At 41.9% G+C, this 16422-nt stretch overlaps 1 protein-coding gene across 4 annotated transcripts in view; it reads left to right on the forward strand.

The window, feature by feature from the left end:
- Positions 1-481: 481 nt before the first annotated feature.
- The window catches only part of LOC121688530 (epidermal growth factor receptor-like), a 58454-nt gene continuing 42513 nt past the window's right edge, over positions 482-16422 (forward strand). For 2 of the 4 annotated variants that reach the window (XM_042068179.1, XM_042068180.1), the window contains exon 1: positions 4917-5897. In XM_042068179.1, the coding sequence (XP_041924113.1) occupies positions 5600-5897 (298 nt within the window). In that variant the 5' untranslated portion in view covers positions 4917-5599. Of the gene's footprint in view, positions 3847-4910; positions 5898-16422 lie in introns of those variants that run through there. The other 2 variants (XM_042068181.1, XM_042068182.1) reach the window with 2 other exon arrangements.

Raw genomic sequence — 16422 nt, forward strand, 5'->3', positions numbered from 1 at the left:
AATATTCACGATTGTTGAAGGATTGTTGTTGCCACATAGAAGCATTGCATAGAATCCGTCTGGCTAAATTGCTATTAAATCCGCTTAGCATCGTGACCATGCTGCGCAAATTTGTTCAAAACTGCTGCATTGAAGTGAACTCTGCTAAGGCCTTATCACAACATAACTTAGTAGGCTACATTGAAGAGACTAAACTAAGTTATGAAATCAAGCAGTAGGCTATCAAAACTAACGTTAGAATACTGTTTGGATGTCGAATTTAGCATGCTTAGCCTACTTACAGCTGCTTGTCAATTTCGTTGAAGGGCTCATTTTATTGACTCTGACACTGAATGTTTGCAAAATCCCGATGTAAATGGAAAAGTGTTTTCCAAAATTCAAAAGGGCTTGTCCCAAGGAGAAGTAGGAACCTTTATTTTAACTATGTAGAAAACGTTATGAATTGCATCCACACATCAGCAGCCTTTCAACTGTGTTACAATTGCAAGGGTTCCCTCAAACGTCTTAAAGTGACAGGCACTCAATTAGACCTATACACTACCAAGACTATCTTAAATCCCCCCCTGGAGACTGGAGAAACCAACCCAACCCACATGCCATAGGGCTGAAATGGCAAATGACATACTGTGGAACTGTAATAGACCTCTGAAGTTCACCTACAAAAAAGCTGCCATCTTTGACATTCGGTATCTGGTGATTTTTCCTATGGAAAATAACATGGGGATTTTGAATTATCGCACCTGTTAAACTCTCGCGTTTTCCTGAACACGCTTTTGTCTTCTGCCTTTGAGTGGATACTGTGATCTTCGGTATGTGAAGGCGGGCACATTTAGTTTTTTGCTACCCCAGACCTAACTTGCAATGCAACTTGCCATAGGTAGTTAGCTTCAATTAATAACCGGATCTCCTTATATGGGCAAAGATGGCCGTATTGGTTCTTTTTTGTAGGCGAACTTCAGAGGTTTATGAGCAGCGGCTCTGCGTTTAGGGACACTGGCACACTGTGGCTTTGGCATGACATGGCCATGAGGGGGCAGCAGAGTTCTGGTGATGACTGCCCAAAGAGCTGTTTTTGTTTGTTTTAGGTTAAAACAGTTAAACACAATCATAAATGTCACCTATCATGGCAATTTATGAGGCAGGACAAATATGTTTATGCCTGAATACACACAAGCCATTCAGAAAACATGAATTTAGTTTTGATTTGCCAACATGTCACCCATGTTACCGTTTCTCTGATCCTGATTTGCACAAGTGCTTTTGTGCAGAAATGAACAGAAAAGTAAATTGTACAAGAAACCTGGACGCTGGATGTTACTTGTGCCATTGTGAACCCATTGTTAATGGAACCTTGTACTGTATGAAGGCCACAGCTAAAATGTTACTTAGCGTCTCTGGTAAGTTCCTCTATACATTTTGAACAGACTAAAAAGATCAAGCACCACACGTGTTGACTTGTTGCCAAGGTAATAGCAGAGGGGTGCTTTAGCCTGTGACAGCCATAGGTTGGAAGGGTGAAATATGTTTTCAGATTTTGTTATCCCAATGTTGCAATAAACCTCTAACAAGTTAAAGATAGATAGATACTTTATTGATCATATTCAAGTTCCCCTGTATACTGAGCCTTCCACCTTGATTGGCACCCCTGGAAAAGATGATTCAAAATGGGTATAAATTCAACCCTGAAGGGAAGCAAATTCAGTCTGAGAAGAAAACCCTCAAAGAAATAAATATTTTTAACAAAAACACAAGTGATACAATTACTGGCACACTCATATTTAATTTAATTCTCTGTAAAGCCTCCATTTGCCAATAAAAGAGCTCTAAGTCTCCTATAACATCTTATACAGTTAGAGCATGGGAGCAGGGGATTTGAGAGCATTCCTCTTTACAGAATATCTGGATCGTCCAGATTCCTCGGCCCTTTCTTGTGCATGCTCCCTTAAGCTTGCCCTACTGGTTTTCTATGGAGTTCAGATCAGGGGACTGAGTGACCATCTCAGAAACTTGTTTTGTGTTCAGTAAGCCATTTTGTGTTGATGTAGGTCATCCTATGGATCATGACCCACAGTTGTCTTGGCAGAGGCATCCAGATTCTGCTTTGAGATGCCCAGGTATTTATTCCATGATGCCATTTGAGATGCCCAGGTATTTAGTCCATGATGCCATGCGTTCTAATGAGGTTCTCAGGTATTTAGTCCATGATGCCATGCATTCTTATGAGGTTCTCAGGTATTTAGTCCATGATGCCATGCATTCTTATGAGGTTCTCACTTATTTAGTCCATGATGCCATGTGTTCTAATGAGGTTCTCAGGTATTTAGTCGATGATGCCATGCGTTCTAATGAGGTTCTCGTGGCCCAGGCCTACAGTATAGAACATCACAGACCCTCCACTATATACTTAGCCATGGAGTAGTCTTATTTACGCCGCGTCCACCTTGAATGCTTGCTGGGCAAAAAAAGCTTAATTAATGTTCTTTTCATCTTACCATAAAATATGAACCAGGCAGCTGCATTGAACAACTCCAGTCATTTACATTTATAACTTTTTTCCTGAAATGCCTTTTGGATAATCTGTTAGCATGGAGGTCACTTCTAATGGGATTTTCAGACGTGATGACCCCAAGATGCTCCTTTTATCTGTGTCTCTCCAGCAGTCATATTTAGGGAATTGTCTGTTATCATCCTCCTCACTGATACCATCCTCCTCACTGTTAAGGCAACATGAACTTGGGTCCTTTTCCAGGCAAGTTTGCAACAGTTGCATTTGACTGAAACCTCTTAATTATCGTTTAAACTACACATTTGTGTTTACAGACATGGAATTGTTCCCATAGCCCTTCCCTATGAGGTCACTGCTCTTATTTGCATATTTTCACCTTTCCAGTTCATATTATGAAACAGGAAGTCATGGATTATTCCTTGAAAGTTTATTTAAGAACTGCAGAGTAGGCTAATTAAAAAAAGATGTCAGCAACATTTTAATAAGATTGTCTAAGGGTGAAAATAAGTGTGGCATTTGTGTTTTTATTTTTTTTTAAAAATAGCCTCTGTGCATTTCTTTATGATGCCATTTTCTTCTCAGAATAAATTTGATTTCCTTCAAGATTAGGCTAAATGTTTCTTCATTGTTTTCATTGTGAAAGACGAAACAGCAAAAGATACTTTTTCCTAGGCCTGCCTCTTTTTACTTGTCCTTAGGGAGCGAAAACTGGCAAAGAGTTGAAATCAGTTGAAATCAAATCAAATGACAGTTTGAGAAGATTTGTTTAACAAACGAGACATCCCCGGCCGGGTTTTACATATAGGCAGGGCTTAGACCGTGCCTCATATGAACATAGCGCACAACATATTACTTGCTGTAGACTAGGCTACGTAGTCTACCGGTTGTCATTTTCTGTTACAAACTTTGTCACAAATACTGACAAAATCTCCGGCTGAGGTTCCTATTACAGCATAGTTTACTCAATCAATACAGAGCTCCGCAAACGTGGTAACCACCGTATTCGGTATTTGCTCATTCAACACGGCTCTGCGTGCTTGTGTATCCTCCCTCCCGAAAACGTCACGCGGTAAGTCTATAGGCTACTTCAACCGGTGCCATTCTTGTATGACAGAAGAATCCCCTGGAGCGCCTGCGGCCGATACCCCACCTGCAACTCGCTGACATCGCATGTTAGATGTTGAATCTTTCCGAAGTATACTTGACCAGAAGTATGGAGGATACGAGTTTATAGAGGAAAACAACTACAATAATGAGAAGAAACACAATGCAGTTGTTGGCTGGAGTCCTCTTCGCTACTTTGATATCTTTGAGTGGCTTTGTTTTGGCGGAGAAGAAAGGTAAGCTCGTCTAACTATTCCCCGCGCTATCTCATGTGTGCGCATGTTTGTCTTGTCCCGTATCAAAGGGATGTGTTGGGATTTGTTTCTTTTGTTTTTTTTCTGCAAAAACGTGTTTGTAGAATATAACGTTTCATTTAATGTTACGCATTAAGTTAATCGCCCGTATTAGCCTAGTTTAGACTTGTCCAGAAGCCGACTTTGTATTAGTTATTTGTAGTCCACGGACGTTTTACTATTATTATTATTAGGCTACTATTTAAGTGCGAAAAGCTAACTTTCGAACTTAATCTTAGATAACAGCTTGGAGGTGGCTGGTGTTTGGTTAAAACAGCAGCCAGTTTTAAGAGACCAAACCACATTATCACCACAAAGGTAATTGGAAACTACCATCCAAATGAAAACTAAGAAGCAAAACCACAGACAGGTGCTCCAGACCCCTTGTGTATGATATTGAGAAGTTAAATGATACTGAGAACACAAACAACAACAAAAAGTCTGCATTTCTGAGCCATCTTCTCCTAAATTGTGTCTGATAGACCTGATGTGTCATGGACTTTAACAAGACCTGCATAAACCACAGAACTCCATACACACTAATATTTTTCAGTCTGGTGTGTTTGGATAAAGCTGGATCTGTGTCCAGATGCCAGATGGTGTGTCTGAAAGGCTGTTGGCTCACCGTGTGGCCACTGGCCTGTCTGTCCAGCCCTGCGCGCCCCTATAATCGGGCAGTCCCCCGAAAAACCAGGGGTGCTTGCCCAGCCTTTGTCTGCACCCTGAGCAAGCAGCATCAAAGCAGATGGCCATCCGTGTGTCCATGTGCTTCCCCTCACTGCCCGCTCCTCACCAGCACAGACCCCCACTACACGTCTATTCCTGGGCTTGCTTTCTTGGGGTGGACAGTGGGCTTTGTTGGGAGCTATGACCTGGTGGGGTTATGGCTGAGCTGCAGGGATGCCCCAAACGTCAGGCCAAGATGGTTCTTGTTGGGTAAAATATGGGACATGTGCTGGGATATCTACACCAACAGACCGTTGTTGTGTATATAAAAGAGAGAGAGAGAGAGAGAAATCGAGAAATCATTTTCACTCTATCTGTTAAAGCCTTTCCATTAACAAGGCGATTTCCAGAGGCTCTGAAATAGTTTTGATCTCAGCCTGAGGGAGACCAGTTCAGTTGAAGGAATATCAAATCTATTTTAGCCCCACAGTGAGCTGTACATTGCCCCATGGGTTTCAGTCGTGATTATGGCAAGCCCAGAGCCTCCAGGAACTCTGCAGTTGTAGAGAGGCTGATGAAGCATTTCCTTTCACTTAAAGCCCCCCTCCCAGGATTCCCTTGCTAGATGGGCGATTGTTCAGGGATGATTAGAAGTTGCTGACATGTGTAGGTTTTTTTGTTATCATACCAGAAAAAAGGGATTTGATGAGCGATGGCGTTCTGCTGGCTGAAGCTTAATTGATGGTGCGATAATTGATGTCAGTCATTGTCATGGTTACGCCTCCCCTCAGCACTTTCACTCCCTCAGCATCATAAGTGTCAATCAAGGTACCGGCTTCTTGTTTTTAAAAAAGCCCAGATTATGGGCAGCTTTTAAAGAATTACTTTGTGCTCCTACATATCTCCATGTTTTAATTGATATTGTCATGACGACACTGTTCTAACAGAAGACCTATTGATTGAATTAGATTCGCTCAAGTGCACAGTATTTAAGAGCCCTTGTTGTGGAGACTGTCATGAAAATGAGTCAATGAGAGTGGCTGGGGGTTCTCTAGAGGAGGATTACCCTGTTAAAAACACTCTCCCACACACATACACACACACACTCTCACACACACAGACACATACACACACACACAGCTCTGCCAAGAGCACTCATCGTTGTGGTGTGTGTGTGTGGTTTGTTTTCTGTCGTCTCTGGTTTCATTGTTTTGGCTCAGCCGGCGATGAACCGAAGACCCTCCAACGTGAAGCTCGCTGCGTTGATACTCTGACCTGTCTGTCTGCTTCAGCCACATTGTTTCTGTTTTCCTGCACACAAGCATGTAGTGAGTGATGAATCACAAGTCCCTCATCGAGATTATAATGCGCCTGACAGTCTGAGATCCCAGAGAGGACGCGCTGGCTGTGTCTCAGGGTGTCTCACCTAGAGTCATGAAACATGATCTGTGTTGCTATGAAAGGTTGATGTTGAAGGGATTTTGTGATCCTCACCTCTTCTGTTTTGGCTCTGAGCTGTTGGTTTGAACTGTCAGAGGTCCCTTTGATGTTCCTGTCAATCAATCTAAGAGAGTTTAAACCAGCAACTGGCTTTTCTAGCGATGTTTCAGCTTGCGAAGTCTTGATCAGAGAACAAAGAGTTTTCAAGTGTTTTGTAGCTGTTGCAAATCCCCAGAGAAACTAATTAACCAGCTCACCCTAAACCAGGGGTGGGCAAACTGCGGCCCGCGGGCCGGATCCGGCACGCCAAGCACTTTCATCCGGCCCGCCGAGCATTTCATTTGGTTATCAGCCAGTTTTCAAAACCCAATGTGGCCCTTGAGCCAAAAAGTTTGCCCACCCCTGCCCTAAATGCTCAAATCAATCACATGATTTCTGACTGTGGGCCAGGAGCTGTCCAGGTGTATAGGGTGTGAACCTCTGATCTGGGTCTTCAAGTTTTTTTTTTTTTTAACAATGTCCCTCACTTAGGTCCCTTCTAGTAAGATATGTGTATCTAGCTCTCTCTCCACACCTTGTTTTGTTGTATGCTGACCAAGCTGAGTAAGTGATATGGTGAGCATGAGTGTAGAGATCATCGCCTTCAGGCAGTTTTTCACACATTATCAAAAAGATGTTCAGAAACTCTCTCTGAGACACAAAGCCGTGGGTGTCATATTGTGTCTGAAAAAGTGGCTTTGTCAACAATACCCATAATTAGAGGCCCTGAACAACAGCTAAACACAGTTATTGTTTGGTTAACAGAGCATGGTTATATTGTGCTTGGAAAGCAATGCCGCAGAGCAGGTTTTCTCCAGTGGCAGCTTTTCTCAGGTAGCAAAGCTGGAAAGCTGAATGGTACGTAGATTCCCAAAGGAAGAGGAAATATGGACACCTCAGACAGGCAGCGCTGAACTCATCTCCCTCCTTCCCTCAAGCCTGCAGGGGAAATCGGGTCTCTGGCCCGGTGGTATATTAGGAAGTTATCATTGCAGTTCCTGGGCTGTAGTCTTTGTATGTGCAATTACTCTGGAATAAACATGTTGTTATGTTTTCATGTTGGGGTGGGTGGCTATTCAAGGACGTGTTGTATCTAAATGCATCGTGTGAAGGAGGGAGAGAGGGAGAGACTGAGCTTCTTGTACATTGAGATGTTTTTGCTATTAACCAATTCTCCAGACATTAAGTGTACAGTGTGTGCAACTGTTTTAATTGAAGGCAACCAGAGGGTCTTACAGAGGGCGGGATTATCACGTCTTGGGCTTGAGGCTGCTTCTCCTTCTCCCTGCAGGTTCATGGTTTTAAATTAGAAAGTGATCATTGCAGTCCCTGGGCTATAGTCTGTGTGATTACTCTGGTCTGGAATAAACATTTTGTTATTTTTCCATGTTAGGGTGAGTGGTTATTAAAAAAAAAGTCTTTATTTTAATGTAAAGGCATTGTGTGAAGGACTTGTCTTTATTTTAATGTAAAGGCATTGTGTGAAGGACTGCAATATCCTAGGAATAGTGAACAGTAATATTCCATTTATCAACTGACTCAGGATCAGTTTTGAACCGAGGCTTTGTCTCAAGAGTTTTCACTCGGTGGGATAGTCCAGTCCACACATGTGCAAATTGCTTGTTCAAGTGTGTTTGCACAACCTTGGTCGCTGTCCCCTTGACCCGGTGTTGTGATTTAGCTGCACAAACAACCCCTTGTGACCGGGGACGTTTAGGTAATGAGAATGTGCGCGTAGATCTGGGAAATGTGGAAACCCCTCATCTCTCGGCCAGCTGACAACACAACAGAGCTCTGTTGAAAATGTGACGCCATGTCACTTCTAAAGCTAAAGAACACCGCAGCTTAAAACAAGTGGGAATCCTGCAATATGCAAGATTTTCTAATCATGTTTGATAACAGCTGAATATTTTATACAGTACTTGATCAAGCTAGTTATTGGTTTTAATGGATAGTTACTGGTTGTAATGGCTTGATCAAGCTAGTAACTGGTTTTAATGGCTATTTACTGGTTGTAATGGCTTGATCAAGCTAGTTACTGGTTGTAATGGCTTTATCAAGCTAGTTACTGGTTGTAATGGTTTGTAACTCTGTGACTTGTTGTCACTCTTTTACACACTCTTAAAATTCCTTGAATTCCTGGGCCTTTAGAATATAACTCAGCATGAGGAAAGACTATTAGAAATGCCAGCAGCAGCACAATCACCAATGTGCCCAGTGCCTAATACAATTAAATAGTTTAAAGAATCTTACAATTAAATAGTTTAAAGAATCTTACAATTAAATAGTTCAAAGGGTCTCTCCGTCAGGGTAACACAGTTAGAGGACATAAGGGCTAAATAAGTAACTACTGTCACACACACACACACACCACACACACACACATTATGTGTGTACTTATCAGAGAGTATGCCACATTATGTGTGTATTTAGTATGCCACATTATGTGTCTGTGGGAATTTTACACATGTGTGATCGATTTATATTGCTGCTGTAATGGGCCTACTGTGACCAGATCCATTAACCAATCAGGCATTAGGGTGATTAACCAATCAGGCGTCAGGATGCTCCTCACATTCCGCTTGATTTGGTCCCTGTTTTAAACATTCTCTTGTAGTCGTCCTGACAGAGAGAGAGAGAGAGGAATACTGTGTGTGTGTGTGTGTGTGTGTGTGTGCAGGGGCGTTTCTAGACTTTCAGGACAATCTGGGCTGGACCGGATGTAAATGTAAAGATTAGCTGAGGATTTTTTTTTATATATACATATACAGTACATAAAAGGTGTTATTATAGTAGACAACAGACTACATTAGACTGCCCAAATTATTTATTATTGAATTACTAGGTACATACACGTTTAAGTGTGAGGTTGCATGTAATGTATCATTAAGCAAATGTTCTGCACCTCCTTCTGTTGATCTCCCTTCTCTCTCCATCACCTGACTGCTCTTTTGTTGTTTGATCTATGCCAGAGATCTACCAAAAAGACAGTAAAATGTTTGATGTTAAAATGGGATTGCACACACACACACAGAGAGAGAGAAAACAAACAGCTACCCTCTATAAAATCATGGAATCAGATCAGTGTGTGGCAAACCAACAAAAACATACTATACTACATTGCAGGATACAAAGAACTTTTGAGATTGCAATGTCCAGCTCTAATTACAAATCCTTTGCTTATGCATAGGGCATTTGCATACATTTCAGTGGACATTTAAACACATTCCCATGGAACATGTTCATTCCCATCATTCTTGGGTTTTTCAATGCTGTTTTATGTTTGTCATCAGCTTTGTAATCACTTTGATGGTTAAATGGCTCATTACAGGGTGAATAAAAGCTGTCTCAGCCCCCTCTAGATATTTAATGGTTTATAGTTTGTCACTGTTAAAACATCTCCCTTACGAAAAAATCCTACATTGCAGGCCTACTGTGTATCAAAACTGCTATTTTTTGCTATAGTGTTAGAGAGTGTAACATCCTCGTCTGCTCGTCAGAACATCAGTACAAATGTTCAACAACGGGGAAAGCATTTAGCCCTTCTGGCTAAATTTAGTTATTTAGAGCTGAGTGTAATAAATCTCTCTCTCTCAAAACGAGCACTGAAATGAGTCGTGCCAATTAACCTGACCAGGTGCCTTGCCTAATGCTTGCTTAGCTTATTAGCAGAATTAGTGTGAAGGACTTGTAGAAGGAATAACTTGTTGAAGGAATTAGCAAATAAATTGCACCAGACAAATGCTGGTAAATATTGAAGTTGGTAGATTTCAGACAGAAAATACGGATTACCTATTGAATGGTGGGTGAATTTTGCCACTTCATTTGTCAGTCAATTTATTCAAGATAGTGAATGGCACTGTAGATATTCACATTTCAAAAAGTTAATTTTGACTCCTGCTTAGTGTTTACTAATGATAGCTTGCTAGCCAGCTAGCGATAGGATAGGTAAACAACACTAATAGCTGGCCTTTATGGAGTGGTCGGACAGGACTAAGCTTATATTTCAGTTTGCAAACATGAATTCTTACCCTTTGCCTTTCGTTTGAAAAAGCCAAACAGTTTCAATTGTTTATTGGTGGCCATGTCACGTCTGCTTTCTCCACGTACTGCAACCTAGGACGCTGCACCACCCAGTGAGTTGACAGCAGTAACGTTAGTTGAGAGCACAGATTCCACAGACCAGACCGCGAAGCGACCCTCTGCCGCTCTCCACCCATCCCCAGCCCCGCCCCGCCCGTTCTGCTTCTCCTTGTCAGAGTTTAGTGTTCGGGATTCCTTGTTCTAACAGGCTACGAGGGATAGAATGCACAACGAAATAAAAAAGTTAAATAACATTTTTTTGGCTACCCGGGCTGAGCTCAATTTACCCCGGGCTGAAGCCCGGTAAAATCGCCTGGCGACGCCCCTGTGTGTGTGTGTGTGTGTGTGCAGTCAGATAAGGACTCTGATCATATTGTACTTGGCTTTCAGCTCAGGCTGCAAGTTCAGTCAAGCCCCGTCATGGTTGGAAGAGCACGCGATGTGATGTGTTGTGTGTGTGTGTGTGTGTGTCCTGAGGGGCAACATGGCAGCCCCAAAACTGTCTTACCTTTGACCTATGCATGTGTGCTGAACCTCTCACACACACACACCACACAGATTGCAGTACTCACCTTCATATTTGACATGTTTTGTTTTATTGTTATTGTAAGACACACACACACACACACACAGATTGCAGAAGGCGATATTGAAATCATGAAGTAAGACACACACACACACACACACACACACAGATTGCAGAAGGCGATATTGAAATCATGAAGTAAGACTTTGCTCCATGCTGCCGTGTTCTAGTGGATGACCAATATCTGTGACCCTCAATTATTTCAGAACCGCAAATTGATATCGTCCCATATGTCTGCGACTCCCTGCCTAATTGAGTGGAAAGGCCAACATTGTGCTGAAATTGATTTACAGTTAAAAACGAGGAATGCGTTCAATGGCAAAAACATTTTCTGTCACCCTCTGTTTTAAAGAACGTCAATACAGCTCTTGTCAGCCGTTTGCGACCCGTGTGCTATTGAGTGTCTGGAGAGCACACACACGCACACACACACAAGGCCCATTGAGTCCTGATACTCACCGCAGCCTGGGGGGAGGGGGGGGGGGGGGGGTCACTCTGGCGCCTCCTCTGTTACTCCGATAATCTAGTTACATCTATCAAATCCACACCTCACATGTACAGCTGCCCACAGCATCGGAGCCCTGGAACCTTTTGTTTCTCAAAGTGTGGTCCGGCGACCACTGGTGCTCCGCAAACTATCCCAAGTGGTCCGCGAGCAGACGTGGTAAAATAGAATATAGATGAGTTGTTTGCAATATTGAACCAACTTGTATGTAAATCCAAACATTTCTGCAACACTGCCTATGTAAGCGGTGCCAGTTTAAATCATATGAATCCTCTGAAACAATAAGCAAGGTGGTTCAGTGAGTACACATATTGTGTAATATATCGTTGAAGTAGGTCTACTCTTTTTTTTAGCTAGGTGGTCCGTGAGTTTTTTTGTTTTTGGTTAAGTGGTCCTTGGTCTGAAAATATATTTAATATTTAAGGGTTTCAATATTAAAACAGATCACAGGCAAGATTTTCTAACAAAGATGATGTGTTTTAAAAGTTATTTTTCATATTTGTCAAAGACATAAACAATGAGCAATGAAACTTTGAAGACAACTGTCTATTTATTTACATGCCAGTAACACCCTGCTGAGTAAACCAGCCTGAGCAGCTTATGGGTTTGCTGCTTGTTTGACCACCCTATGTTAACCAGCTTGTTTGACCTACCCTTAATTTGTTCTCTTAGTTATTATTTGTTCCCCAGATATTAATCAGCAAATACTTTTGCAATGGTGGTGCACAAAGGTACATTCGCCTCCAGGTGATGAAGGTGCATTTGCTCCTTGGTTGACCTACTGTAAAAACAACCTCTATATCTTTGGAAGACTCGCTTCATTTTATTGACAGTAATGAAATCAAACATTTAGTTAACATGCCTTGTACAGAGTACACAAAACATACCATACGACAGCTTCAACATGTGATCCTTATACAATTTACATACATATGATCTTTAAACAGTTTACATACATATTAGTTAGCACTTCAACATGTCATCCTTAAACAGTTTACATACATATGATCTTTAAACAGTTTACATACATATTAGTTAGCACTTCAACATGTGATCTTTTAACAGTTTACATACATATTAGTTAGCACTTCCAACATGTGATCTTTAAACAGTTTGCATACATATTCGTTAGTAGACCCTGATAATCTAGAAAAATTAAGGGTCTGGCAAAGAACAATGTGGCCCAACTCGAGGGGCGGCAACAAGCATGCATTTAAAAATCTCACTGCACACAATTGGATAACAGACCATGTTTACTCTGAATGGTTTCGGACTTCGCGATTGGATAACACTACAACCAATGTGTACTGTCCTCCAACGTTGCAGCGCTGTCTTCATCAGTTTAGCTGGTTCCCGGAATGTTGGGGTAAAAGTAACGTGCATCATTGCTCATTGCCAGAGTGTCTCGCAGAGACAATTGACCGATCCCAAGCCCCGCCCCCTTTTGCTATGTCACAATGAGGACTTCGGAGGACCTCGGTCAACCTCGGTCAATTTTGAATTTTCTAGTGGCCATTCGGTGTGACAATACGCCAGTTATGCGAATGCTATAATGCTTCTTTTGCGAGTAGCTTAAGTAACTAAATAACTAAAGAGCTCAAAAAGGTTCAAAGATAAGCCTGGGATACTTGTAGAAGTGACATGCGATATCCTGACCTTGTGAAACGTTAACACACATAGGCCTAACTTTGCATAACTTTGGATAGGCTGCTACTTTTCAGTAAAGAAATCTGAGTGTGTACGAAAATGTTCCCTTTATTTGTGTTGATAACTAGGCTACACACAAAAACATAACTAAATCTGGTTTCCACTGATGAAACGACAACATAAGCCTACGCAAAAAATTATACCTACCTTGCAGGAACTGAACTCGCATATTCATACGATTGGAAGACGCACAAAAGAATACACCTTCAATCACGTATCGCCTTACACACAACAAGAATACTTTCAGCTTTGCTACCTTGCCATGTTTAACTTGGGATAGAAGACTGTTCACAGAAATAAGCTAATGATCATTTTTTCAACAAACGCAATAATAGCCTATACTGCGATGCATTATTGATGGCTGAACGAGAGATAGCCAATGTCTTCTAAAGATCGAATCATGTGCAGACTCAAAACTATGCAGTCTCGAAATCGCCCATATTAGACCTAGGCTACTACATTGCCCACGTTTAAATTAATTATAGCATAAGCGGGCAAGTCTAGTGCAAGACATATCACGTCTGCAAACTGCAGATATGTCAAACGTGATAGGCATGGGTTTGAACTCGGAGTGGTTTCTTTTCAATACACTTGTATCATGTTTATTTGAACTCTTCCTTCTAAAGCAGCCATTCAAAATAATAAGTAGGCTATCGGCCTACCGAAGAGAAGCTATCTCTCCACCTCCCCAACATGAGCTGCTTGGCTAGTCACTCTCCCAAGTTGCGTGGGAACTTGGATCAGCACTTGGTCCCGCCTCTATTAATCCTCGAAATATGGTTAGATTTTGTTATAGACACGTCAACACCATATTTTTGCACAGACCTGTTTATTGAATCAGTCACATCTGCAGCAAATAAGGTAAACTACCTGCTCGTGATAACGTGCTAATTGTTTATCCCCAGTTAACATGCATCCCATTAAGATCCACGACACCGGATTTGTTTGTCCTCAATTTGTGGTGTTCCACCTCGTTGATAACAGCAGACATTGTGAATGTGTCCATCTGCATACTGAAGGCCTTTCTGGCCTCTGTTTTTTGAATATATCAAGATTACTTGACGCCCAGAAATCCAGCATACACTGTTGCACTCGGCTAAATGGGGGTGCTGCGTCCCCATGTTGAACACGCGTTCTCGCACACTTTCCTGCAAACTTGTCCGACTTAGCAACAGTAACTATGGGACTGACAATGGGAGGAGGGGCTTGGGATCGGTCAATTCCATTGTGCTCTCGCGAGAACTCTGGATTTCCAGGGTAATTCATTAGCACTTCAACATGAGATCTTTAAACAGTTTACATACATATTAGTTAGCACTTCAACATGTGATCTTTAAACAGTTTACAAACATATTAGTTGGCACTTCAACATGTGATCTTTAAACAGTTTACATACATATTAGTTAGCACTTCAACATCTGATCTTTAAACAGTTTACATACATATTTAGCACTTCAACATGTGATCTTTAAACAGTTTACATACATATTAGTTAGCACTTCAACATGTGATCTTTAAACAGTTTACATACACATTAGTTAGCACTTCAACATGTGATCTTTAAACAGTTTACATACATATTTAGCACTTCAACATGTGATCTTTAAACAGTTTACATACATATTAGTTAGCACTTCAACATGTGATATTTAAACAGTTTACATACATATTAGTTAGCACTTCAACATGTGATCTTTAAACAGTTTACATACATATTAGTTAGCACTTCTCTTCAACGCTCCTATGTCAAACCTTCTTAAGAATTAGGAGACTTATGGCAAAGTATGGCTATTCTCTACTGCGGTCACCCGGCGTTGACCCTTTTCTAACCAGCGACGGCACTAATAAACCCATCAGGCCCATTAGCTCCGCTGAAGCGTGATGTGGTCAGGGCCGGGGCATTCTCAGGAGGTGCTGCCGCCCCGGCCTTGTTTAAATGGGCCGTCTAATTTCAGCCTCCACAGATTTTATTTGCCACAATTCAATTTGTCTGCAGCCTGTGCACATGGCTCTCATTGTGGCTGTCGATGGTGACGCTTGAAGATGCACTGCTGACAGAAGAATGTGCTTGTCCCTGCAGGGCTTGTGCTGTGCTGAAGGCCAGGCTAGGTGGTGGTGGTGGTGGTGGTAGGGGAGTTATGAAATGTTTATCACCAGTCATCATTCATGACGTTGTGTGATTCCCCAATGGAATGGAATGGAAGTGAGAAAAAGACTTCCTTTTGATCTTTCAGGCCTGTTGCCTGTTGCTTGTTGCAGAAACACCAATCTATTCTCGTGAAACCAGAGAACCAGAATGGAGCATAATAGCTGCCCTGGCATTTCCTTGTCTTGTTTTGACTTTGTGATTTTTTTGGCCTTTGTCATTTGTCATGGTTTAAATTATGTGATCTTTAAACAGTTTACATACATATTTAGCACTTCAACATGTGACCTTTGCTGGTCTTTCCGTAGAATCCCTGTGCATTAAAATGCCGGAGGGTTGGGAGCAGCAATTGGCAGCTAAAGACCCAGAAGCGTGTAGTATCAACAAGATGATTGCATTGCAGGCATGTTATCTTCAAGTGATGATGCAATGCAACTCACACATGAAGAAGCTCAATGGGTTTTTGTTGTTCAGACAAAGTTGCATCGGTCTTTCAGTAACATGGCGTGGGTTGCACAGGCTGATGACTAATCTAGCTGATATGGGACAGTGACTCCGCATGACATGTTGACCAAGTTACTCCAAAAAGCACATGGCCACACACACATACACCCACACACACAGGATGTACCCGACGAAGATGTACAGTGACAGTGTGCATATATGTCTTTACCCCGCACCTGTTGAAATATATAGATGTGCATGCACTCCTACATTACCCCCCCCCCCCCACATACACACACACCCATACACGCACAAGTACACACACCAACACATAAAGAGGGTCACGTATGTGTTGTGCACATGTCCTGGGTCAGTGTATCCAAAATGCCTACGCACTAAACACACACGAGCTCTCAGATCAAGGCTGTGTTGTCTGTGATGATAAGATCATTTGTTGTGTGTCATGTTCCTTTGCTTGCCAGGAAGAGTGAGAGACCTGTAAATAACCAGGAAGAGTGTAAATAATCAGGAAGAGTGTAAATAACCAGGAAGAGTGAGAGACCTGTAAATAACCAGGAAGAGTGTAAATAATCAGGAAGAGTGTAAATAACCAGGAAGAGTGAGAGACCTGTAAATAATCAGGAAGAGTGTAAATAATCAGGAAGAGTGTAAATAATCAGGAAGAGTGTAAATAATCAGGAAGAGTGAGAGACCTGTAAATAATCAGGAAGAGTGAGAGACCTGTAAATAATGCCGTCAAATCTGTCAGTTAGTATATCAGTAGGTCAAGCAAATCCAAGCATGTGAGCGAACATATAGAGCCAAGTAAACACTGGCAGTGCCCGTTGGGTGGACACGTAGGTTTCTTCTGATGGCTGGCAGTGCCCGTTGGGTGGACACGTG

Source organism: Alosa sapidissima, chromosome 17 (genome assembly GCF_018492685.1).
Source record: "Alosa sapidissima isolate fAloSap1 chromosome 17, fAloSap1.pri, whole genome shotgun sequence".
Lineage (NCBI taxonomy): Eukaryota > Metazoa > Chordata > Actinopteri > Clupeiformes > Clupeidae > Alosa > Alosa sapidissima.